This window comes from Temnothorax curvispinosus, unplaced genomic scaffold (genome assembly GCF_003070985.1).
Source record: "Temnothorax curvispinosus isolate PA1 unplaced genomic scaffold, ASM307098v1 QBEX01001491.1, whole genome shotgun sequence".
Classification (NCBI taxonomy): Eukaryota; Metazoa; Arthropoda; class Insecta; order Hymenoptera; family Formicidae; genus Temnothorax; species Temnothorax curvispinosus.
The window spans coordinates 520688-547975 of NW_020211271.1; the positions used below are offsets into that span (position 1 = coordinate 520688).

Here is a 27288-nt window from a genome sequence, read left to right on the forward strand (position 1 = left end):
GGTATTAAAATTATTTTTCAAGCAGTCTTATTTTAAATTCTCGATTGGCACAAAGTATTTACAGGCCATATTTGCCATGTGATTTTTCCTTGATCTTTTATGATTAATTTTATCGAGATAATGGAAAATTATCGGCATTTTTTATTTCTTTTGACATCTCAGTTAATTCGATTGTTAAATTTTAGAAGGATTTTATATAGAAAGATAATTGTAGGCAAATAAATTTTAAAATAGGGTGAATAAAATTTATCATTTAAATTAGGCAACGACAAGTGTGGAACGTCCTGTATAATCCGCAACATAATCCGCTTTGAAACCTTTTTACACACTCTGGGTAATTTACTATACGTGTTTCGCGTTCGACCGACGGGCACGTTCCATTTGTCTATTCAAAAGGAAATGGCGCGGCACGTGGGAAATCGGATCACTATTCACTTCATCCCGCAGTCCATCTGGATTTAGTTTCGGCGGTAGGCATCGCGAGTCTGACATTCACTCGATGATCGGAACCCACACTCGCACACGCTCGTTTGTCTTGTTACCGCAGATTCGACGAGCACTTGATTCTCCGTCCCGAATTAGCCAGTGTTTCGAATGCTGTCCGACACTGTTGTTTCAGCCTGCCGGTTCATTATCCGCGCTTCCGATTTGACAGATGAACGCCATCGTGTTTGCATTAGGTACAGCGTAAAAAAACGGCGAATGTCGAAAGGACAGTTGATTTGAACTTAAAGAGATACGTATTCAAAGCGTATATCTTTTTACAAAATAAAAAAAAACTTTTTATCGCTGGTAAAAATAACAAAATACAAACTTACTTTGCGAAAAATAATTGCGAAGTGATTTTTAGAAAGCTATATTAAAGAATCTGCAATAGATACATTTTTTTTTTAAAGTGAAAAAATACGAAAAAGTTATAGAAGAGGAAAATATAAGAATAGTTTATGTGGTTATTTATAAGCCATTCCTGGTCTTTTACAATTAGAAGAAAGAATCATTTTTTTTTTAAGTTTTTAAAACGTTTCCAATTAATAGTCTTATATTATACATCTAAATTTCACAATTATTTTTCTTCTTCTTGAATTATCTTTTGTTTCTACTTTTCTTCAGCTATTTATTGCATTATCATTTGCAAAAACATTTGCATATGAATGTGTATGTGTGTGTCTGTAATGTGTGAGCTCGGGTCCGTGGGTTCGCTAAACCCAAATGACTGTACGGGTCAGTCATCCCTGCGGAACAGAAGAACATTTGTTTTTTATGGTTGAATATCGCAAATAGAAATATCTTACTTATATTAGTTCACATTATTGACTTTAATTAAATTTACACGATATACACATTTGATTCCTATTTCTAGCGACTTTTAACGCACGAGGATACGTAGTTTTCAAGCATTTAAGGAAAGAAAAACGACGATGCAGCGCGCTGCACAAAAGTCGGTTGCAAAAAGTAGTTTCAACTACTAATTTCTGGTACTTTAATCGTGTTATCGCATCTCCGATGTAGCTTAGAGAAATTATACGCAGCGGCGAGAGTTAATCGTTCGTTCCGAGGCGCGGAAAGCGGGAAGGGAGACGGGACTCGCACTTAATTGCCGAATCTAAACTAACGCGAAGTCTTCGGAGCGGTCGTGCATGCGGTATCCGGCGCGCGCGTACGGGATTCCAATTAAAAGTTGATTGTTTTCTCCCTTGATCGCGGTTCTCCTGCCAAGTTTTTGACACGGCCGGCCCCTCTCTAGGCCGTTTCATCGCGCAATTACCTCCGCTCGGCAAAAATTGGGTCGAGCAAACGTTTAATTTCTCGCCCCATTCCGACGTGACCAAGTGTCGTCTGACGCGATACAAAGAGCACTGTTATCTCAGCTGTCTCGCGTATCTGCGACACGTAAAAGATCGCGAGTCGATCGCATCGGTGAATCTGGCCTTTAAGCTATAATGGCACAACTTTATTACGTATCATTACCGAAGAATTGAAAAAATTGTCTAAGATGTATTATATTCTCGACGCTTTATATTCTCGTACATTAATATGTATTCTATGTCGCGGGAACTATAAGAAAATGACGCTTGACGATACACGTACTTTTCTTTACTCTTTACCTATAATTTTATCAATTGCATGCCTCATTGCAATCATTTCGGTTTATAGCTTTGTGACGCAACTTTCTTATAGTATTACAAGCTGCGTGAGTATGTTGTGGAATAAAATATGAAAAGCAAAGAAACATAATATACAGAGCGTAATTAATTTAAATTACTCATTCGTATAAAATCCTTTAATTTTATTATGATCGTAAATGTATCGTGATGTTCATGTATAAAAACATAATATATTGTCGTTAATCTCGTTTTTCATTGTCTCGTGTGCCAGAGTCAGGTGATGTAACCGCGCGATCGATAGGGGCATGACAAAAAGCTAACAAGAAGGAAATGAAAAGTAGATACCACCGGAATGACAATGCCACTCCTGCGGTCTTTGAAGTGCCAAATTCCGGCACTTCATTCGGCGCCGCGGCCGGCGAGGAAATTGCATGAGAGAATTGCGTTTCCTTTGTCCTTTAAACCAGAGGGTATCGCGGACTGCCTTTGACCTGTCGTTGACCATTACCGTTCAGGCACAGGATACGTCCAATTGAGTGCCCGCTCCTGTTCGCTGTTGTGACAAGTCTCGCGCCCACTCGGTGGTCGACGAATTATGTCTGCACACTACATTACACATTATACGATACGCGTAATGTATATTTAATATAATATTATAAATGTCATAACATAGATTTTATGTTATAATAAAAAGCATACAATATAAATGAAAATATTATAAAACATAATATAAAATACTTTTAAAAATTTTTTCTGTATTTATAAATCATTGCGTGAAAAATAAAAGTTTAAAATTACAAAATAGTCGTTTGCTACAATTATATTAAATGTGGCTTTAATTAGTTTTATAATAGTTTACTTAAATAAAAATATATCACTTCTTTTTACGATGCATGAGACATAAATTTTATTACTTGATTTTTTACTGCCATATTTGACAAAGAAAACGATATACATCGGTTTAAAAATAATTTTCTTTATAATATTAAAACACGAATGAAAAGTTTGAGCAAGTAATATTTAAAATCAAGAATAAAAAATTGAAAACAATACTTTTCACTATTTGAAATGGATTTAAATAAAATCTCATTTTATTTTAAATATCTGGGATATCTGATATTAAAATTTTACAAAATATAAAAAATACGGTTTATATAATAAAGCTTTAAAGAAAAAAATTCCGATACTTTGACTTTCATATTAAATATAAATAAACCATTTTGCTTAATCCGTGGATTAAGCAAATATACGTAACGTAAGTGTAACTTTAAAACTGTTTGAAAGTCAGAACGCGAAATATATTCTCTATATCGCGTGTTATTAAACTCTCGATATGCGCAGCCCGGTAATGTTTGTTGTGAGCCGTGATCACGCGCCCCGAAAAGCGTCGCGCGCGATTAGGTATTCGTCGAGGCACCGCGCCTAGCGACAGGAACACGTGTTCGACGCGCGAGCATTAGAAATCCTGTAATGAAAAAACAACGCTGGAAAATAAAGTCACGCTCCCCGCGATTTGCCGAATACCCTCGTTCTCCGGTTTTGCACGGCGCGACGGCCGAATAGAGTTTCGGAGCAGGCAGAAGACGTTGAATCGTCGGCTCGTTCGTACGGGAGCTGGCGATCCTTTATAAAAGCTCGTATCGTTCGTTGTTCTGTGATACTGAAATTACATATTGTCTGCGTGCGGTAAAATCTGTGTGAGCTGACGCCCCGTTTAGCGAATCTGAGGATTCGTGCAACCGACTGTCTTCGCGCTCATCTCTGAGCGTATCCCGGCACTTTCAAGCGGGACGATCTCGTCGAGATCTCAGCTTCTGAACAAAAACAATTACTGTAAGTGAAATTTTTTTAATCAATCAAATCTCTTCCCAATATTTAACAAACAAGAAATTTAATTTTTTTGTACATAATCTAATATATCTAATATATGTAATCTAATATATGTATGTAATCTATGTTTATGTAATCTAACAACTATTTTTTACATCTATTATAAAATCATGCTGCGTATATCATGCTTTCTCTTAAAGTCTAAAATAATATTAAAATTTTACAAAATATAAAAATACGGATTATATAATAAAGCTTTAAAGAAAAAAATTCCGATACTTTGACTTCCATATTAAATATAAATGAACCATTTTGCTTAATCCATGGATAACTTCCTAATAAATTTACAGAGACTTAAAAAGTAGAAGAATAATTTCGATCATTTTAAGTTAAATAATATTGAAAAATTAAGTTTCTTTAAGAACTCGGTATATAAGGAAAAAACTTAAGAGAAGATAAAGATTGGAAGAAAAAGAATCGTAGAAAGATAAATGCTGTAAAATTTTGAAAATCTTTTATATTATACATCCGAGAATTGAAATGTTTGTTCTTAAAAACATATGCCATGTAAATGATTTCGTTGTTTTCTATAAACAAATTAGTAGAATGAAAATATCTGTGCTTTTCGAGTTTTAGATAAAGCTTTCAGATATATCAAGTAATCATAACATTCATAACGAAATTAAAATGCGCTGCGTCTAATATCAACGCCAAATGTATCGTGTAATATCAATGGACATCACTTAAATTGCATTGAACATCTTCAGTCGGATATCGGTGTTACATCGTTCGTCAAACTACTAAGCCGGAAATGATCCAATTACGCACGAGAACGGCAAATAAATTGCATGTGGACATGGAAGCAGCTTTACGTTCGGTGACAGTCACTGATATAATTAGTTTAAGCTTCACAATCCCATCATCGACTATTAGTACGTGCAACCGGAATCTAGAGCTGCTTTCTAATGCAAACGCTATATCCGGAGCAGACCGGACAAATCGAGTTAAATGTAATTCTTGCTAATTTGTCGACACGTCAATTTGGATCTTCCGATGAAATCCTCGTGAAAGTGTCTATCTTCATTTGACTGGTACTTTTCGTACTGAATTTGGCATTTATTAATTTTTTTTTATTCAAAATGTACGGAATACAATACATTATGCAAAAGACTGACCATCATTAAAATGTTTTAAATAAAACATTAAAATGTTCTAGAAACAACACTTATGCAAAATATATCCTCTTTATATATAAAGAACACTTCTATTTTATAGGTACAATAAATAGTTTAAGCTCTAATAAACTCCTTGAGAAAATCCATGACAAACATCATGTATAAACGGTATTCTATCATTATTACAGATTCGTTGATTAGAGATCTCGTTTTTATTTTCGTATTCTTTATTTCAATTTATTATATCGAAAATTTCGTTGTGAAAGACAAAACACACACTGTACGCTACAATCGATATTATCTCGATTGTGGCTCGTGTCTCGCTACATCTAATCTCGCACTTCTGCTTTTTTGGCTTTCGAAAGTTTCCGAAAGTTTCGCTCGTCGGGCACGTGAACAAAGAGCGAAGATCAATTTCACGCCCGGGATGGGAAAGTGGGGTAAGTGGATAGATAAGGGCGTGAGCCCAACGTTGGACTGGCTGCCTAAGCGAGAATGTGATCACGACGGGGTGAGAGGAGACCGGCTATATGAGGGGGAGAAGGAAGGAAGGAATGGGAAGGAAAATGGCAATGGCGTGAGAAGGAGGTAGGAGTCGAAATTTTCATCCCCTCCGTTTACCCATGCACTATCCTCGCCACCTCGCTCGCTCGCCACCGACGATCTCCGCCACCCTATACCGCCTCCTCAGACCGCCTCATCCCGCTCGGCAGCCTCGTTTAGAGCACACGTGCCACTGACAGCAGTTAATTACATCGCCACGAAGTCAAAGCGCGGGGCAGAGAGAAAGATAGAAAGAGAAAGAGATGAGAAACGGAGAAATGGTGGGTTAGCGAGGAAGGAATAACGCTCTGGACAATTGCATGTCCACCATCAAAAGTTGAAGTGACCGGAAGAACTCCCTCAGCATCCTCCGGTATACTTCGGTGTCCTCCAGTATCCTGGCTCGCGACCGATTTTGATACCGACTACCCAGGATTGTCTTTATATTCAGGCAAACGTTCTACCGGGAGAAGTATTCAAACTCGAATTCACGATGGACGAATTTTCGTTTAGCGTTCCTCAGAGTGTTAATTCAATAATAATATCATTATCAATGCCTTCCGATTTAAGAAATGCACTAAAATTAATTTTTTATGCGACAATTTTTATTTAAAAAATTGTCGCTTTATACGATTTCGTATTATCAGCAGATTATTTGTGTGTCGTGTGTGTGTGTGTGTGTGAAATATTTTCCGTAAATTTTACTTGAAATATATAAACTCTTCATAGAATTATCTCTTATCTCTTTATATATATTATATCCATTAGTTTCACTGCGCTGTGCTGTTAAATTTTCTCCCTATTAACACGTATCGTTAAATACATTCATCGATGCTGGAAATTAGTAAGGTATATTAAAAGCAAAATGAGGTGGTGTGTTTTGTAATACCATCTTTTCCCCTGTATATTACAGCAAAATGCAGATAAATGAATAATAGAAATATAATTTCACGATATTAATAGCAGATACACGAGCAATCAATGCAATCAAATCGTCCGATATATAATCGGGCTTCATTTCTTGACAATTTAACACGTTTTAATCGAGAGTTATTACTTGGTTACGCACGCAATCCCCGGCGAATTTCGATGCGGTGATCTCATTATTTTGTTGCGACGTGTGTATGATATCGAGCTCTTTCAGGCAAAATTGATTACCGCGGTAATCTATCCTTGTCCGACGGATAGGCGAGGGGTGTTGCAGATTGCACGCGTACTCTCTTCAATCATTTACTCTCGTCTCGTATAAACGATCGGCTCGATTTTTAACTTTCGAACAAATTCCGATCGTATTAATTGCTCCTGCGTTATTTCGCCGGAACAACACCGCGCGCGCATAGCATTCATCGTCGCGGGGAAGCAGGGGAAATTAATTCGGATCTCCCTTTTTTTTCTCGCCGCGACCGCGGCAGTTTGACGGCCTCTGACAAACGGCTAACCGCGTTAGATCGATATAGCTGTTGAGTTTACCCTGCAGGCAGGTCTAATTGTGATCGGCCGACAGTGGTCGCACTGACAATTACACGGCGACATTTCTGTTGACGCGCTGATGGTTATTATTAAATTCGGTCCTCTCTAATTGTCCGCGTTCACAAACGGTCGCGGCGCGAGGAAAGAGATCGGAATAAACAGGGTCGCCATTATTATCCACCGATGGCCGTGATGAATCATTGCCAAATTCTATCATGTTCACGTATGAAAATGTTAAACTTCTCGATACAAAAGATTACGTATATATAAATACCGATGCTACTTTTTATTATTAAATTGTAAGGAAATATTCAAATATCACATCTGACAGCTATTCTTGCCAAGGCAATTTCTAATTTTGATTCTACTTCATCGCTGTTATTCATTAAACAGCGTTTTTGCACAAAGCTCCTAAGATTTCTTGTGAAATAATAATTATAGCCGCCAGCGTGGCCGCCAACCGCAAGTCTAATCGCTCTTTTGTGTGTGTTTGCTGTATTATAAGCACAAATATTCCATTTAAGCTACGACCCTCGCGAGAGGAATTTCTAAACGGAATCGCAAGGTGCATCGCGATTGCGCTGGCATTGTGCAAGTAGATGTAATAATAATAAGCACAGGATGTTTGCGCTACACTTTAATATTCTCTCATTTTACTCCGTTTTCAAAATTTATATTTGGAGTTTGTCAATACTACTAACATCTCACACACATCCTATATCTCATAGTTTTCTAAATTACTATCGACAACATTCGTATATTGCATGAGTATTGAACGAGTATCCATTATACTTATAGGCTCGCACTTACATGTACCGTGGGATACAACGTTATCTGTGACAGGTATAAATAACATCATACATCGCGTAGTTCTGTGTACATGCATACAATTCGGCTACACACAAGCCGAATTTCCTCCGTGCGTATATAATGCATGTGCATCGTACGATGGTGATATACGCGCGTTGTACCATACGGCGCGTGTATCCATATTAAACGTACATATTTGCGTGTCGCCGGCTATATGTACTTACTATTCCAGGACTGTTGAATTGGCAGGGTAGCAGCGCGTTTCCGCCGGTTTGCGCTAAAACACTCTTGATGAATTCCGGCCTCGCGCGAGGATCAATCAGGTCGCTTTCCTTTGTCGATCCGCCTTCAATTGCGCCGTCTATAAAAATTCAGTAGAGAACTTGTACTTATTTTATTTATTTCTTATTGGACTTATTGTACTTATTTCTAGAAAACCATTTACGGGGGGAGAGCTACTATTAAAACTTTATTATTTTATTTGTTACTTAATAAGTGATTTAAGCTACGCGACTTTTGCTGAGGCAAGATCGCATTTAATTGAGGAAAAAATTATATTAAAAATCTTTTAATATATCTTTAAAACATAATTTTTTCGCTAAAATCCTTCGACACAAACTAACACAAAGCTTTCGTTAAAAGTATCATGTAAATTTAAATTGCATGAAAAATTGCGCATTTTCTTGCTGAAGAGAGATTATGGTAAAATCTATCACTGAAAAAGCGCATAATAATTACTCGTATTCATTAACAATGAAATTTTTACAAAACACATACCCGTTGACACTCACATTGTACTTATATTTAGATGTTATATTTCAGATTATATTTGTTTTATATTCAAATAACATTATAATTTCAACAAATAAAATAAATAGCATGTGTCAAATTTTGAGTATTATGAACGCGTTTAAAAATTAGTCATTATTATTTGCGCGAATTACTAAATGTGATAATTACATTAATCATCCTTTTACGCAATAATTTTCCGTTCGTTCAAATGTTATGAAATTTGAAGCGGCGTCCAACGGAGGAAAGATGTTCGCTGATTTATATAACGCACACGTTATTGTAATTTATTATTAATAGAATGCAGAGATAGTGTAAAATGTTGAAAATATTAATTTTCCGAGTATACACGAATATATTTTATTAATACACCAATATGCAATCATGTTATCTATAATACAAGAGTTTTATTTTATAACGGAAAGTAGAATTATTTTTGTAATCAAAATCATATAAAAAGGATTTTTGTGAAATCATATAAAAAGAATTCTTTCAATCTTTTTTCAATATTCTTTGCCGCAAATCTTGACTATCTTTAACAAATTTTTAATTATTGAAGAATTATACCTAGCAAATTTAGCAATACATTTTTATTAAACAAACATCCGTTTTTAAACTCTCGAAAATGATTAGGACACTCAATACATTCTTGTCCTCTCCACTTCAAAATCTTTCCACTCGCAGATTCTACGTGAACTTTTACCGAATTCTCTTGTTATAACGAATGTCCAATGACTATCCATTCAAAACTAATAGCTCGTTAAAAGTAAAAACGATTTGACAGCCATCTCTAGCTAATGAATATAGAACAAGAGAATTAAGAGATTGCTAAAGATTTAACGAACATTACTTGATTAAAGAAGGAAATATCTTTCTTTCTCTGTCTTCTCTCTTTGTCTTCTTCTCTCGATCTAATTTGTGTAACTGTCACCGAATTTCGAGCCAATATTTCTAATTAATCTTTTAATCGCCAAGCTTAGCGTGAAAAATTATAATTAGCCGATTAAAATTTAACTGCTCAAATGGCCTGTGGTCTCGCTTTGTTCGATGTTAGGCGTCTCTGTCTTATGCAAGTGCCAGGATCTTCGCACCGTAAATTAACTAGCAACGTCTTGCAACTAAAAGCGTTTGTTTTCGTTGCGGTTTTCATATATACGCTGTATTCACGAAAATGTGTGCTAAGGCGCACTTTCGTTCTGAATTTTGCGCGTTGCGATAAATCCATGTTAACGTAACCAAGACAATGTAATATAGTGTGCAAGTTGCGGCACGCTATTTGGTATTTCCGCTCTTATTCGCGCTCGATGAACCGTGAGGTACGTAAAGAATAATAAAATAGATGGAACTGACGTTTTCACGGTTTAACGCGTATAATTCGACTGCTCGTATTCGTGAAACTTTTGCTTTACGGTCGGTTGGATTTGAGCATGGAAATAATGCCGAAAATGCACAATGGATCAATAAGAATACAATTTCAGCTAGCTTTATAATATTTTAACATCCAGGTCAAAATGGTACAGAAATCTATCATGCGCGTGCGAATTATATGAAATACGTATACCCGAGAAAATTTTTTATATCTTTATTTTTATTTGTGTTATATTAATTAAAAAAGATAGAAATATGTTTCATATATCTCCAAGCTTTGATTTTCCTTCGATAAATATCGCACGATTATAACGATACGAAACAAAGTAAAGAGAACTTATAGTTTAAAATTTAAACTGTAAGTTCTTTTTACTTTGTTAGACTTAAAAAATTGTGACAATAAATTTTGTGTAAATATTCACGCATACTTTACGATTGCGTTATTAATTTATGAAGATATGTGTACATCCATTTCTCTCTCTTTTCCAATAACAGAAATCGGTTTATGGTGTGTCAATTATTTGCTTTCGAGCAGTGATAAAGCGAGAAATGATATGCCTGTCGATATTTTTAGTTTCTCTGCTCCTATTTATCTTCTTTCCTCCTTAATTCTTTTTCTTTGCCTCTTGTTCTAACTATTAACCGTTATCGAGACGATTCTTATCACATGAGAGAGGAACTCGTTAGCGCACGAAGACCATAAATCGCAGAAGGGAAACAACGGAGTTCCGTTTCACGAATACGAGAGGGGCTGCTTAAATCCCCTATCGGAAGCATCTCGATAGTTATCAAAGGTCGGTCGATATCATTCGTATTCTCCATTAATACTCTCTACGATCATACGTAAGTGGTAATATAACCGTTCGTGTAAATAGAAAGATTGTTGAAGATTATTCCTGGACGATTAATGAGCACTAAAACTCCGTTTAGTCCTACAATTACATAGACTATATAATACGTAAAAAAAAGGGAGTTTACAATATCGCACAAGAAGCTTTCTATATAATTATATATCAATAAATTTAAGTAATTATTATTATCAGTCTTGAACATATTTTTATCGTAATTTGTAATAATTTTTAGAAATATTGTGAAAGAACATTTTACACGTATTCATGAGTTAAAAGTGTTCGTGTAGGTACTTGTTAATCCTGGTCTTATTATTGGCTCGAGTAACGCGAGCGAGAACGATCGTTAATCACGGTAATTTGTTTAACGTGTCAATTGATTATCGACTCAAGTCGACCAAACGCGGAGCTTCCTAAGGGGCTTTCTGAAAGCGAGGGATTCAAGTTGCACGAGACGCTCGCTTTTTCGCGATGCCGTTGCATTTTTCCGGTGAACCGACGTTGAAGAGGAGCATCGCTTACCGATCGGCTGTATCAGGTAGCGCAGCGATGCCAGCAACGGCAGGATCAATAGAAACGGGGCCATGACGGCTTCGATTCAGACGTCCATCTCGCGTTCATTCACGAGGCCGGTCTGTAACAGAAAAAAAGCCCATGCAACCATATTAATAGCCCGCCGCAGTCTTCCCGGTGTTGAATGCACTGCAATGGGCTCTTCATGTCGCGGAAACCGACGTTCATTATTTCGATAATCGATCAAGTATCGTCCAGAATGGACGAATCAATTCATCCGTTCCCATTTCGCGCCAATAGCGGGCCTTTCATCTTTTATCCTCTTTCCTGTCAGAAGCATTTATTGCATTTTTGTTGTGCCTTTTTGCGGATACAAAAAGTTTCTTGCCCGTTAAAGATAAAAACTATCTTTTATTTGTGACAAGATTCAAACTGATACGAAATCCACGTTAGTTTCAATTTTCTGTTGTCTTATTTTGCTACGATTGAAAAATATATTTGACATGATAATATTATAAAATAGATTTTAATAAATATTTAATCATCTTTATTGTAGTTATTATTAGATAGGTTGAGTAAAATATATTAAATATATTAGATTTTACTTATAAATTCACATCTCGTAATATTTTCATAGAATATACTTTGGATTTTACAATTTTATTGGTAGTGATTTAATCCTATTAAAAATTAAGTAAGTTTTACATCGAATATTTATATTGCACGAATTTAAAGCTCAATTAATAGCCACCTCATTATAATAATAACTACAGATGTAATACATGAATTATTTGTTAACTACAATAATTACCTGAATAATCACAATATTTAACTACATAATTGCTAGTTAATTATGTTATTAACTAACTAATCATAATTTATAACTCGCGCGTACTAAAGTAACTGACATCTATGTTGCTTTTATTGGTATATATAATAAATAATTATTATAATATTATATTATTGCAAATTATAAAATTTCCGGTAGTATAACATAATAGATTTTTACACAAAGCGTGAGTGAGTACAAATAACGATTTCTCTATAAGCTATATATGTTATTATTATTGAAACTCCGTAAGAAGATTACGCAAAGACGTAACAAGCTCTAAAAGGAGCAGAAGCTTTTAAAGGATTAATTTCCTGCTCGTAATTAGTTACAGGCATTGCAACTTCTGTGTGTGTAGGTATTTGTTTTGCTTCCTATGTACTTCGTCAGACTTGTTACGACGCCGCAATTATGGTACTAACACAAACTTTATAATCAGCTACCGAAAACTAGAGAACTGCAGCGACATGGTCACTTCATTTGCGATAATTATAATGCTATCCGGGAAAATCGTAGCATCGCGAGGTAATCAAATCGGAGACGTACCTTAACAATTTGCCGATTTTCTTTCAAGAAAATAGTATCAGTGTTTATTTTATCGAACGCGAGAATATTAGTCACAGACAAGACATTAAAAAGAAGTTATTTCGGTCCTGTGAACTTGGCACACCATACCTAAAAATCTAAAAGTTTTTTTTAGAGTTCTGACTTTCTTTTGAATAGTTCCAGAGTTCTAGATAAACATTTTAAATAGTTTCGATGATTAATTACAAAAACAATCGAATTTGAAAATATAATGCGTTAAGTTCACGCAAAAAAGAAAGATGTATATTACCCAACTTAGATATGTAATTTAGAAATATTTTTTAATTAAATCCGCTTCTTTTTTTCTTCAATATATTTTTCCTGGCAGCAAAAAAAGGAACTTTGTACGTATTGACACACGTATATAAATATTTTATCATATACATATATTATACTTTACATTTTTAGTAATACTAGTAATATCTTTAGTATTTTTTATATAATCAAGAAAAGTATATAAAATATATTTTTCTTGATTATATAAAAATTACTAAAAATATTACTAATATTACTAATATTACGCGGAACGAACATATTGTTCAGTTTTGAAAAAATTACTAGTTACACACACTATGCACACACTATAACAAATGCATGCATGCGTTGTTATTTCGTATGCGTTGCAACACGCCTCGCAACGGCATCCCTAGCCATCGCATTACCCTCAAAGCGCTTGCTTCATTTAACCAACAGGCCACGAAGTGGAATATTCTGTTGGGTCCTATTCTCTCCGCTATTCTTACGTCCCATTTCCGGTTACTTCTTTTATACTTATTTTCCGGCGTATACCCGTAAACGTCTTTAAGACGACGATTATAATTTTCAACTCCACGGTAAACTCAGTGTCTTTCTCTCTTTAAAGTTTAATTATAGTGAAGTTGGAGTTGCTACGCGCACATAAAATAATTAGCATAAAACAACGCGTTGCGACGGAGTTAATTTTATGCATGGTCTTTTAATTGGGTCACATAAAAGTAAAAAGAATGGACTGTGTAAGACATTATAGTTACCTCTTGAAAACATAAATTTCTTAAACTGTATAACGTTTCTTCCAGACGTTAAAATAAACTTTGGTTTTTATTGTATCATATGTTACACAACTCATACATGAAATTAAACTTACAAATGTTTAACTTGAAATGAGAAAAATACAAAAAATTATGTTAAATGTGTGTTTTCTACATGTAAACTTGTTATCGATATTTATTTCTATCGATCTTTCATCATGTCGTGAAAATTAATGGAATTTTACCAAAACATACGCCTGTAGGCGTACATTTATAGACATATAATATGCCTAAAATTAACGTTATTTTAATATTAAATATTTTCCTCCTGGGAAATCTATCGCAATAAAGCAGAAAGTTAAATTATCATAGATATTTCCCTGTCAAGTCTATTACTGGTTTACTTGTAAGTGCCTTCTTTCAGTAAATTACATTACAAGTACATATCAAACGCAAACGACGGGGGCAATTTAGGGGAGAATGCGGGTACCGGCGATGGATGAGGAGGGTAGGAAAGTGATTGAAGGACATCTCATAGCCATGGGCCGGGCCGTGATTGGTTTGACGGGATTTCGCCCCTGTAATGCCAAACTCGACGTCTGCTGTTGCGGTCGGCTCCGGTCGAGGCATTATCGGGGGTTGTTAGGGTTAGTGTACTGGGGTAAACACGTTCTCGTTCTAAACCGTCCAACGTTTTGAAACTTGCCGAGTATTTTCTTGTTGAAATTGCTTATAATGTAATCTTATTAAAATTGCTTGTAATGGTTTACATCTTGAAGAAATTGTAATGGCGTTTATCATGATAATAAGTGGAATATCTCATTCTTGATATAACAAATTGCATATATGAAAGAGAATAGGTATAAAAAAATGAAACTTGTTACATTTTTCTGATAATAAAAATATTAATTTTTTAATATCTATAATAAGAAACAAGATTTTTAATAAGATTAAATAAGGAAACTTGAGAAAAATCGTAGATATTAAATTTTATTAATTTTGAAAACTACAAATTGAGAAAGTGCAATTTTATAATTATTTTCTAATTTGTTTTGTTTGATGTAAAAATGGCTTTCTGGAGAATTGCTTTTTGTTTCTTACACGCACATGAATTGATAATTTGTAAAGTACGAAGTAATCTTAAATATTTTTCCTGAATTTTATACATATATATTACTTGTTTGAAATGGTATATTAATATTTTTTATATAAGAAACTAGCTTCTTTAAATTGATAATTAATCGAGGATTATAAGTAATCGTAGGCGTTAGTGTTTTGTTTGATTTCGGGGGTTTTTATGGTTCGTGCGAGGATATTCGCAACGAATTCGCGTATATGATGATCGTATTTTTGGTTCGTGCTCTCTTTCGTATTCCATCCTATTCGAAAGGGCTGCATTATAAATCGTGTGAAATCCAAGTGTCTGACCTCGATCGGCAGCGGTGGATCCCCGTTAAAGGGTAGAAAGACGAAAAAGAGAACGAGGGAAAGAGAGAACGAGGGTTGCGAGCGGAAGAACCGAGTGAGGGGGTGCGGGAGAGGGAGAATCATCGTGCGAATTTTACGCTAACTCGATAGCTGGTTGGAATAGATTACATCGATCGGCAAAATCTTTCTGCGTGGATGACGCTTCTGTAGGTAAACGGTCGAGACATTGTCAGCGCGTTTTGCACCATTTATTTCGCGATAATGTTTCCCTTTGCTGTTGCACACGATTACCACACAGACAAGTTACAATTGGATAAAAAATATATTTTTTATTCGTATATTATTTTGCTAGAGAGCAGCAGAGAAAGATAGAGAACGAGAGAGAAAGAGAGCGATTCCGGAGGTCTACTGAAATCAAAACAAAACGGAAATTAAAACGTTATTGATTACTGGATTCATTAGTTTACCTACTGTTATTTACTGTGACGATGTTATTAAAAAAATAATCAAATTAATTTCATTATATCTTAAAAGACTACGGTCTGGATATATAACTATTTTAAAATTATGTACTTAAATTTTTACATTTTGCAGTTTTTTCTAATATCTTGTTTGAATATCCAGAGGAATATACGAAAGTAAGTCTTTTTATCAGTAAACATTGAGTGAACGAACATTCGTGCAAAATTTTATGAGGGATTAGGCGGAATTCTTTTCTAACAATAAGTGTGACTATATACTAGGAGGCTGACTAACGTCTAGTTTCGAGGGTCTAGCGTTTACTTTGTCATTATTTTCATTAGCAGGGAGCGAGTTATATCCGGTTGATCAGGGGATATTGCTGGCCTATCAATATTGTGATGTGAGATTTCGGGCATATTTTCGTTCGAACAGTAAAAATAAAAAACTGCGCCTGTTATCGCGAATATCGCGGGTCACTCCGGTTGCTGCTTGTATATCGGATTTACTGAATTTATCGATTGAAAGTTGTGCTGATTTACTTAATAGCCACACGATGTATTCTATACGGGTCAACTCGATCCCTCCGACATTCACGCTGTTTTTCAAGAAAATTTTTGACTTATAGTAGGAGTGCGATTAGCGTTTTTTCCTCGGCTTATCGCATTCAGCCTGCATGGTCAGCTGTCCGTTGCTGAGTCGGCTCGGTGGATGAGGAGGTGTGGGTGCAGGTCAATGTCAAATATCGCGCCTCAAATATCGCTATCAGCTGACTGCTTGACGGTTGCGTGAATATTTCACGTCGATTTTTTTCTTCCGATATACGTGCTCCCTGACTTTGTCTCCGGAGATTTTTGGGTTGTATGGAACGTTTCCATGGTTCTCTATTGACAATGTGCCTTCACTTCTTGCAGTATAAAAATGTTTTCTGGGATATTTTGGTAATCCTTCCCAGATGTTTGGACTGTCTTACTGGAAATACCTCTATAATCTCTCTTGGATGTCTTGGCGACCCCGTTGCTGTCACAAATTATGTTGTGCCGCTCCAGGCACAACGGGATTCTCTGTTAAGGTTCGTCTTAGGCGCTCTTTGGAATCCGAGTCTCTCCCGAGAGAATTTTGCACAGATGTTTGCTCACTCAATGTTTATTAAAGAAATTACAATTTATAGTATATATAATATATACATATATGTATATACATACATGTAATATAATTTTCATTTTTTGAGATTCAAGGCAATTTGGAAAAGTATAAGCTCATTAAAATCTACAGAAAAAACTTTCTGTCTTCTAAAAATCTCGATATTAATTAAAAATACGTTTTTGAAGTTCTTGAATGAGATGAGACAAAAGAATGTCTCACATGTCAGTTAAAATACTTTTATTTCCGTAAGTGTTGTATTACGCGTCCTGCAAAATTTTTAATCTCTTCTCTTAATATTCTGCATTAGAATATCCACAAAAGTAGAATAAGCTTGAATTTTTTCGGCTGCGCAACATTTTCCTAGCAGGAAAGTTAATTTAATTACCGCGTATTTTAACGAGATTGTAAAAGGTAAATGTTCAAAAGTGGAATAAATTCATTGTTTTGCGCTATACCGCGACAGAACAAAGAAACACGAGAAAATACTTGATACATGATTATATCGTAAGCAAAGCATTGAAGTTGTAACGTGATTAAATACAAAGTAGACTGCATAAAGTAAATTTTACGAAATCAGGTGAGATCGTGCAATCGCGGTAATTGTCTGGCATAATATAAAAACAAGATTTCGTTAACTAAAAGTAGACAAATACGCAAAACTCATCACTTCACACGACTACGCGTTTGCATAGTCTATAGATCTCGGATTATCATTATAAGATTTCTATGGCTTAGTTTACACCGATCACTTGATACGCGTATTAAATAGTAAATAACTAGTAAATAAGTCTGATTATTGGCTGATCAGTTCAAATATACTATTTGATACGCGTATCAAGAGATCGGTGTAAACTAGGCCTATATGAAAGACGTTCTTTTTAGAAAAAAAAATTACGTCTGTATATCATTGTTTTCGTATAGGATTCCACTTAGAAAAGAATTCCGCCTAATTTCTCATAAAATTTTGCACGAATGTTCGTTTACTCAATGTTTACTGATAAAAGGACTAACTTTAAAATTAGTTGCAGTCTTCAGGTATAGTTACAGTGTTGCCGGAATCTCGCAAGTTCTCGCACTGATAGGGAGTTTTTGAATATGGTCTCGATCCACTTTCTCTGCTTTCATCGTTGACGAAGTAGGTTTCGAAATGTTTCAATGTTTTACTTCGAGTTTTATAACATAATGCATTTGCTTGCCGAAATGCTTAATCATGATTTTTTTAGAGTGCGTATGGATTGTGCGAATGTATCCCGGTTAGCGTTGTCGCAACAAATTGATATATATAACAATAAATTTGCTAACTGGCAAATTTTTCCACTAGTTACGTGTTGTAACTTTAAGTTGCAGGAATTTTTAGGTCGCGACAATTTTACATAATTTTTGAAATGTTTAAGGCAATCTTAGCTATTCAATTTTGTTGCATGAGAAATTGTATCAAATTATTTAATTATTATTATATCAAGCCGTACCATTAATTTTATTGTTATATCGAATTGTTATATCAAACCATATCTAACCATAATATATATTCTAACACGCAGCAAAATGTATGTTATCGTAACATCATTCTGATTGCAATTTCTATTGTAACAACAGTGGGATTAATCTCAATTGGAATAAACTCAATAAATCTACTAACTTTTTTATAATTCACGTTCATGTCGGTTACACCGAGCAATTGTGCTTTAGAGACTCCTATTGGAAAACGCGTTTATTTCGCTTCCCCAAACCCCTCGCAATTAGTCGAATTAATTACACAGCACTATAGTACGAATAAAACGCGATCTCGCATTTTCCGCGTCGCGGAAATTTCTCGTTGCGAATAGCGACGTTAAAAAGTTTTCCCACTCCGATCATGAACTTTCCGAAAGTACCGTAATACTCTTTCTCGCGGCGAATCGGGGATATTTCAGATCGGCTGATCGCGGGTAATTATGTTCAGAAAATTTTCCGCACCGAGGAAACATGCAATCTGGACGGCGTTGCCGCGAATTTTACTTCGCGAGATGCGTGCAGTCAGAGTTAAGGTACACAACTTCTCAAAATGCTTACTTCTTTCTTTAAAGTTTCCAAAGAAAGATCATTATGATTCTTCAGATTAGAATTTAGCTCTCGTTTTTGTACGGTTTCTTTTCCTTTGTTTTTAGCATAACAAATGAGTAAATTAACGTGTCTTGCGAGCTCTTTGATATTGAATTTTCCTAAATTAGTTTATATTTTCTATTTAAGGTTCTCTATTTCTTGTATCTGCGAAACTTTTTAATAGAACGAAGTTTTTCGAGCAATAAATCCGACATCGAATAAAAGCGTCGCGTTCCAATTTATTGAGTCGCTTTCGACGGGGATGCATAATACAGTGGCACAACGGCATTTACATCGAGCGGTGATACGTCGCGGCTTGACAAATCGTCTCATTAAGAAGTTATTCTCCGTGGCCATCGGTAGTCTATTTTCTGCGCCATGAACGTGCATTAAGTCGTTCTAGCAACCGGAAGACAGCTTAAGTGTCTCGAGATACCGTACCCCGTTTCTACTTCTCCTCTCATTTTCCGTTTCGTTATCCGTCATTGTCTTTGTTCCGCTCGTCAGGCTCGTCACTATTTCTTCAGCTTTTTTTCTCACGTTATCGCAGCTTCTTCGCTATATATCCTCCGTCTTTCTTGCGAAAGATTCTAATGGCTATATTTTATCGCGCTTCTAACATGATATTATATATATATATATATAAGTCGTTTTATATATATATATATATATATATACAGAAGTAGTGGAAATTAAAAAAATAAATGTTAGACATTCTTTTTACAATGTATGTATTGCGATATACGTCGTGTAAATATTTTGTAACGCAACCTGTTATCCTAACATAATAAAATCGCGGAATGTAAGAATAACATGCAACGACGAAAAATATGTTAATTAATGTCGCGTGATCAAGCGACCTCGCAGCACAGTCGTTGTTTATGATGCTAAGAACAATACTTTCGTCGTGATGTATTCGCTGTATAACGCACGTGTGAAAAAAATATTTTTTTATCTCATTTTTAGCCACCGGGACGAGAAAAATATATTTTCCGTGGCCGCGCGCGGCTGTGACAGTCCTTTTTCAACACGCCGTATAAAACATCGTTATTGCCGACAGAACTAGCTGAGATATTTCCATTCAACGCACATTTCTGCGTGATGTTGCGCGAAAAAAAATTAGCGGTATTAATTACTTGGACGGCGACGCGGCGTCAGCGAGGGGCAAACAACGCGAGCATAATATCGCGCAAATATTACGTAATATTCGCAAGTTCTGATAAATTTTTATGTTTTCTTAATGCAAATTCAATTCGGGTACGGCTGAAATGTGGACGTAATTGTTGTCGCAGACTTGTGGGATCTCGCAAATTGATATGCGTTAAAAAAATATTTTTTCTGCAAATACGAGTCCGCGCAAATATTCCGCGTATCGACGGACCCCGCTTTGATTATCTCTCGTCTTATTTTCTACCCGCGAATGGCTTTTCAACAATTCTCTTTTTCTCTCTTCCTCACGATTTCATCATGAGATTGAATATTACGTGTGCAAAGTCAAGGTACAATATGCGAAATAAATGTTTCGCACATATGTTCTTCTTGGCGGATTTATTTAAATTAATTATCGAATTGCTTCGGTCGCTTCGGACATTGTTCTCGCAATTCACGAGTAATCATCAGTATATAGTAAAGCTCATACATGTAATATTACAGTCCACTCGTGCGACGACCGCGACCACGTGAGGAATTAATTTCGAGATGGTGCTTAGACTAACTTGGAAATTTGCATACGAAACGCGCGCTCCTCGCGCTTCGTCGCGAATTACAATGTATTCTAATTCACGCCGTAAGCTCGTGCGTTGCGTCTTCGCCTGTCGGATGTAAATTGACGCGGGCCGCTGATTGCAGTGTGTTACGAGAAAAGTTTTCGCCGTCACGGTGGCAACAAGCAATAATGATTCCCGGGATTTTCAGCCGTTTTCAATCGCGCACTCTCGTATCTGAAGAGATTATCTTACCGCTTTTGGGATTAAATTAAACGGCTGGACGAACTGTTTGTCGAAGGATGTCAGGTACTTGGACACGTGTAGAACGCCATTGTCCATCACTCATCGAGGAAGTCGACGTAACACTAGAAAAGCAAAATACCTATACATATATAACTTTATCTTGCATCTTTGGTGTGACATATAGTTTTATTGGACGTTTACAGATATAATTAAAAAATTTTATTATTATAAAGGCATATATAGAAACTATGTATAGAAACTATGCATATAAATAAATTGTATTACTGAAGACTGCTTTATTTCCGTGTGTCTTCGCAGAACAATTGAAAGAGTTTTATTTATGACAGTAATTTCTACACACACTGTACATAAATTTAATTTTAACTGAATTATAAATTTTGATTATTCCGGTTTATTAGATATTAGGTTACCGTTGGCTGTTTACTAGTTTCGCTTCACTTATAGATTAAAATATGAGATAATATTAATATTAATTATTATAATTAATTGCGTAAAAAATTTGTAATTATATACGCATCAAATACATTAATTAACTCAATAGTAATTACTTTAACACCACAAATTGACGCGATGATTATTGATCAATAATAAGTTCAGCTCATTACCACGATAATGTCAATTAATTTCTTCTCGCGGAAGTTGCGAAAGAAAAATCCAACTCGGGAAGAAATGCAAATGAATGTTTGTCGATTATACAAAATCTCGAGGGACAGAGCGAGAAGTTAATGCCGCAAGAAAACGCTGCAACGGGAAACGGCATAAATCTCTTTCTTTCTTCGCTCTCGTCGCAAAAGTGTACAAGGCTAATAATTTCTAAACCATCCTTGAACGACTCGGTGAAGCTAACCGTTTATCATCGCGGACACATTTGGAATGGGAATAAAGGGACGGTTTTCCGAAAGGGGGCCCGAGGACGACAGTACCGAGATCAGATGAAGAAGAGCTGCAGTCGGGATTGGTGAAAATGCCGTGGAAATAATGCCGAGCGTGCGCGTCACCGCGCGTGACATATGAAGTGAAAGGATTTATAACACACGCGTCACTTTCTGCCCCGATTTACCATTTACGCGACGTAACTGCACTTTTTGCGGAGCATCATACGCGCCGTTCTCCATTTCCCTTCTCTGCGTAAATTGCGTTTTCGTCCGTCTGGTTAATGCGATGCCTCTCGTCAGCGTAAAGCTGCTCGAAATCCGATCGATCCGATACGGTTCTCATTTGCGGTATGTGGACCGAATAAACGCGATTCTATAATCTGGCCTAACACGTGCGTGATATCTAAGTAAACGTTTATCTAAAAGGTTTGGCATATTTGCTCCAAATATTTTTCATGATTTTTGATATCAAAGAACGACCGAAGATATCAACATTTTCACGATCTCGAATGGAAAAAATTCGATTGTACTGAAATCACTGATATTATATTCTCTGCATCTTTGTTTCTTATGGCAAATGTATGCTATCTTTTATTTTATTTTAAAAGTCTGTTTCAAACTAATAGGAAATTGAACTAAAATTTTTTGCGAACGTAAGATAACTATTGGCATCTAATTTTGGAATCGCTCTTGAGAAGGATTAGATTTAATCCACATGGGTTTATGTACGATAGAAATGTGTTTAGAATTGATATGAACTAATAGACTCGTCACAAATTTTGTATCATATTTTCATATTTTTATACGAACATCCTTTTCATCGGTGTACACGGGAGTTACTTCCCGTGCTGCCGCAGCTGATGCGAGCAACATGGGAACGGTCGACGCGCAGCCCTTCGACGAGACAGATTAACATTGTCGATACGTTGTCGATGTCGATCAACGTCCGTGACACGGGAACGCATTTGTCGTATATCTGTTAGCGGGGTGGCGTTCCACGACCGACGGTACACGAGTTGCTCCGCACGAGGTTACAAGATGTATTTAGGAACATTAGATCAAACAAATATATAATCAAAAAGATGAATGGATTTTTTTATCAATTCAACAATTTTGCGATATCAATCCATTTTGTATTGATAACTGATGCGTTCCGTGTGATAAATTTGAGAAATTCTTATGACATATTATAATAAGTAAAAAGTTGGTATATTTTTTTATTATCTATCTTTTATTTTAATAACAAAAAGATTAGGCAGCCACAAATATTTATAACGGTTTCTCATGCATTCTATTTAATATTCTATTAACTTCTATATTAACTTAATATTCTATTAGGTCTACATTTTTTATTAGATAATTAGATAGAATTATTAGATAATTTATTAGATAAAAATAGCTGATTCTTTATATCTATTGCATTAAATCGAGGAAGACTCGTCCTAAAAATTTTTTTGTCAGTGATCTTGTACATTTAATTGGTCAATATGCAAATTGATGTATACCATCAATAATGCGGACTCGCACAGGTTTTCATTTATTACTTTATTACTTTGATTCATTTGATAGTGTCGATATTGATGCTATCGATATGTATTAAATTACGCGATCGGTTATCTATCGTTCCGACATATATCGGTGTGAAATTTCGAAACCAAGTACTTCTATATATTTTAATACCAACGCGACTTCTCTGAATAAATTGTAGCGGCAATCGAATTAATGAAAATCGGTATAATATATACCGACTTAATTCCATCACTCGTTGTGTAACTGCAATCGATGTGACGAACCGCAGTGACGAGTATCAACCATAATTCTGGCAGAGGCATGCGTAGCCCCAGGGATATGACGAGGCTCGTTAGAAAGCTCTTTGCCTCCATTATTCTCCTCATTCGCCTTTTGTTTTCTCTTTTGTGGTTTCCCCTTCTCCTTTGAGCTAATAATGACTGAACATGATCCATATTAGAAAGCTCCCTGCCGCTTCGAGTGCGGCGCAGTCGAGTGCATTGCAAGTAAGCTTCCATTTCGTTCTCCGCTATTGCCAACGAGATACCATTAAAAAGCGCTAGTTTTACGAGAGTTTACATAGTTGGAAAAGTTCACTGTGCGCGCAAATGCCTTTGGTAGATATTACTGCCAGAATAAAAAGCAGTAGATCAGAACAACTATGGATCACAAGAGAAACGCAGTCACGGGAAAAATAGATATCAGCATGTATGCGCATCCATTTTAGAGAATTTTGTTTAACTGAATATCTTCCTTTTATATTAGAATTGAGTTTTATTTTAAATTATTTGTATCAAGCATTATTGATTGGCTTTATATTTCTTTCATTTTTCGAGATTATTTTAAACTATTTAGAACGCAGAAGGAAATGTATGAATTAAATTATTCTCTTTCACTTTGTTAATAACAGAAACAATTAGATATATATAAATTATATATAACTTTAGTTGGAGTAACTAAAAAGTACACCTTACCATTAAAAAAAATTTTTTTTTATTATTGGTGTAAAAACCGAACACTCAAGATTACTCATCAAGGTATATACCTTCTTATATGTACAATGTATACATATTATAGAATTGATTTTAATAAAAATGTCAGCAAAGAAAATAATTAATCGTAACAGCATTGGACGAATATTTTATAATTACTGCGTTAACCGACTTTATAATAAGGACATTTCGATGGTCCAGATATCACAATTAAATTTTGCACATTAAATTCGGAGAACTTCTGCATTTGTACTTTCGCATTAAATAATATTTACAGCACGGTATGCGTTTATATACGCGGATTGATAGGAATGCTCGGACCTGCAAATTTCACCGGTAGAAAATAAACTATCTTGAGAAGAGGAGAGATTTATCTCGAGTTATGCCGGCCAGTAGTTACGGCGTTCGTGGTCAGACGTATTTCACAGCGAGCAGTAGTTACCGCTCCCGCAATTCATACGCCAGGAAATCGGATGAACTGATTAGATTCTAGATACGGTCGACACCCGCGGCGACATTGTGCAACAGCAGGTATAAAGGTCGATACCGCGATCTTTATCTAAATTGTAAACTTTGATGGTATTTCCTGCGCGATACCAGAACATTTCAATACGCCGAAATTAAATGTTACAACGAGATTTGGAATAATAATAATAATAATAATAAATTTATATTAATTTATTTAATGCAATAATATAATAGCAAGAAGTAAAATAAGAAAGTAACAAATGATGAACGCCATATGCAAATAAAAGGCGAGATTACAGCTGACACAGGTCGAATCGATATTTAACCCAAAATAAATCGCGTTGTTAATCTTTAATAATTTGGTATCTTCAAATTAATGTACAGAAATAAAATTTATTTTAATTTTCAACAATTGCGTGGTTGCATAAAAAGATGCCGTTTTATTAGCGTTTCTCGTCATGTTTCTTGCACAGATGAATTTACCGCACTGGATTTATTGATTTTAATAAATTTATGGGTCACGAAGATTTCCGTGGTTTATCGTCAGTGAAGCTCCGGATTTATATACGTTTGGGAAATTAATATCGTGCGAATGCTATTAAATAAAACATTGTAATCATCGATTACCGTAAATTGATGAGCTCTACACTCGGTTTAGTACCATCGTTTAGTCCTCATCGTGTTTCACGGTTCCGGCCGTTCACGAGTCAATGTTATGTGTATATGAATACTGCAGTTTATCATGTGTGCGGCGCGTAAATACACGCGCAAGCACATACACCTATACGTACACACGTAAAGGTGCTGCTAGTAATAGATACTGCATTTGATTAAAATATTAAATATGACGTTATCGGCAACGCAAAAGTATGTAGAAAATAAAATCGTTGAGAAAAGCCAGATTTTGTTGTTACCACTAATTTTTTTTTATAACAAGAGGACTGCAAAATATTTGTTAAGTCAATTTACTTCTGGAATTTATCATGTCAGATAACTATTTTGTTTCGCTTAAAGTCAACATATTTTTTAAAATTATTTGTAATTTTTCTCTGGCTGATTAATTTACTAGCGACCTGATTTTTTTTTTGTTTCGCGATTCAACAGAGTACTGCAGAGTACTTTATGCTCTTTCAATTACTTATCAGTAGAGTAGGAGATCACGTAAAGAAGCACACAGTACTCACTTCAATGCGTAGTATTCTATTGTAGATTCCTTTTTTTATATTCTGGATTCTGGTGCTCGGTCTTATCTACGATGCACTGCGCGACCGAAGAAAATGTTCTCGGAGCATTGTCGGCCTTTTCGCGCGGCTGGGTCGTTATCACGAGCTCGACACGCCGCGTCCTCGTCGATAATTGGCTCAAAATGTGTACACTTGCGTCGGCGTTACCACGCCGTAGGCTACGCCACACGTTTGCGTTTGCGGCGGCCCCGAAGCCGCGCGTTTCAGCTTCCGCCGACGACTGACTCTATCGCTTTTGGGCACGGCGCCTGCGCCCCTTCTCGTCCACCTACGATCCTGCCGCGTGCACCACGCGTCTTTCTGAACCTCGAGGTCAATAATTGTAGAATCAGAAAATAACGAGGCATATTGACATATCGACATATCGATTTAATAATCGTATTGTATTATCCGAATCTGATGTGTGGTTTTCTGACTCTGATTTTCCATAAAAAATAAATATCGAAATAGAATGCAACATTTTCGACACGAATCGATGCCGAACGATCGCGCGGCACGAATAATCTCAAAGCGAGAGAGCAATGCAGGCCCTCGTCCCAACGCGGATATTCGAGTATGATACAAGATTACACGAGCTCCGGAAGTGCGAGGGTAACGTCAGAGATCGAAGTCGAATCGTCTCGTCGACTTCGGCAATGCGCAACGACCTAGATTTTCGCTCTCAGTATAGGTAACCAGCGTCGATCAAAGTTCGTAAAAATCGCCAAGCGGGAAGTGACGGAATTCGAGAAGCATTACTACTTCGTCGTCGTCGTTGTCGTTTATAAGCTTCGCGATCGACACGACGTCAAGAATACCCTCGGCAAGGGAAAAGACACACGTTTCGCAAAACACGAGGGCGTTTCTGAACTTCCGTCGCATTTGTCGCTCGCGTAATGGCCGCCAAAGTTTCATACAAGCGCGTATCTTCCCATTTCTCGCTTTTTCATAGGATTTACATGTTGTTACGTTCACACTTTCGTCGCGCTATCTTTGCCTTCGCAATCCGCCGTGCGAGGTTTTCCTCCTGCACGAAATTGAAATTTCCACAGTGCGGATATAAACGTCGCTCCTGCTGGCATTCTATTTGCATATATTTGTTACGTAAAGACTTGGATATAAATAAACGTAGATCTTTGGTTCAATTTATCGAGGTTCTGAAGAAGAAAGAGACGTGTTTTTTTCGCGCGTTAAATTTAATATAATTTAAAATAGATATTGCGCTGCAAGAAAACGGCACCTGTCAATTTATTGCTCGCTTTTT

General features: G+C 36.0%; 1 protein-coding gene across 2 annotated transcripts in view; it reads right to left on the reverse strand.

The window, feature by feature from the left end:
• The window catches only part of LOC112464214 (fasciclin-2-like), a 50011-nt gene extending 23758 nt beyond the window's left edge, over positions 1–26253 (reverse strand). The window contains exons 1-4 of one of the 2 annotated variants that reach the window (XM_025031075.1): positions 25986–26253; positions 20946–21058; positions 11461–11572; positions 8158–8294 (exon numbers count right to left, since the gene is read on the reverse strand). In XM_025031075.1, the coding sequence (XP_024886843.1) occupies positions 8158–8294; positions 11461–11524 (201 nt within the window). In that variant the 5' untranslated portion in view covers positions 11525–11572; positions 20946–21058; positions 25986–26253. The remainder of the gene's footprint in view (positions 1–8157; positions 8295–11460; positions 11573–20945; positions 21059–25985) is intronic. The other variant, XM_025031085.1, reaches the window with a different exon arrangement.
• Between the last annotated feature and the right edge of the window lie 1035 nt (positions 26254–27288).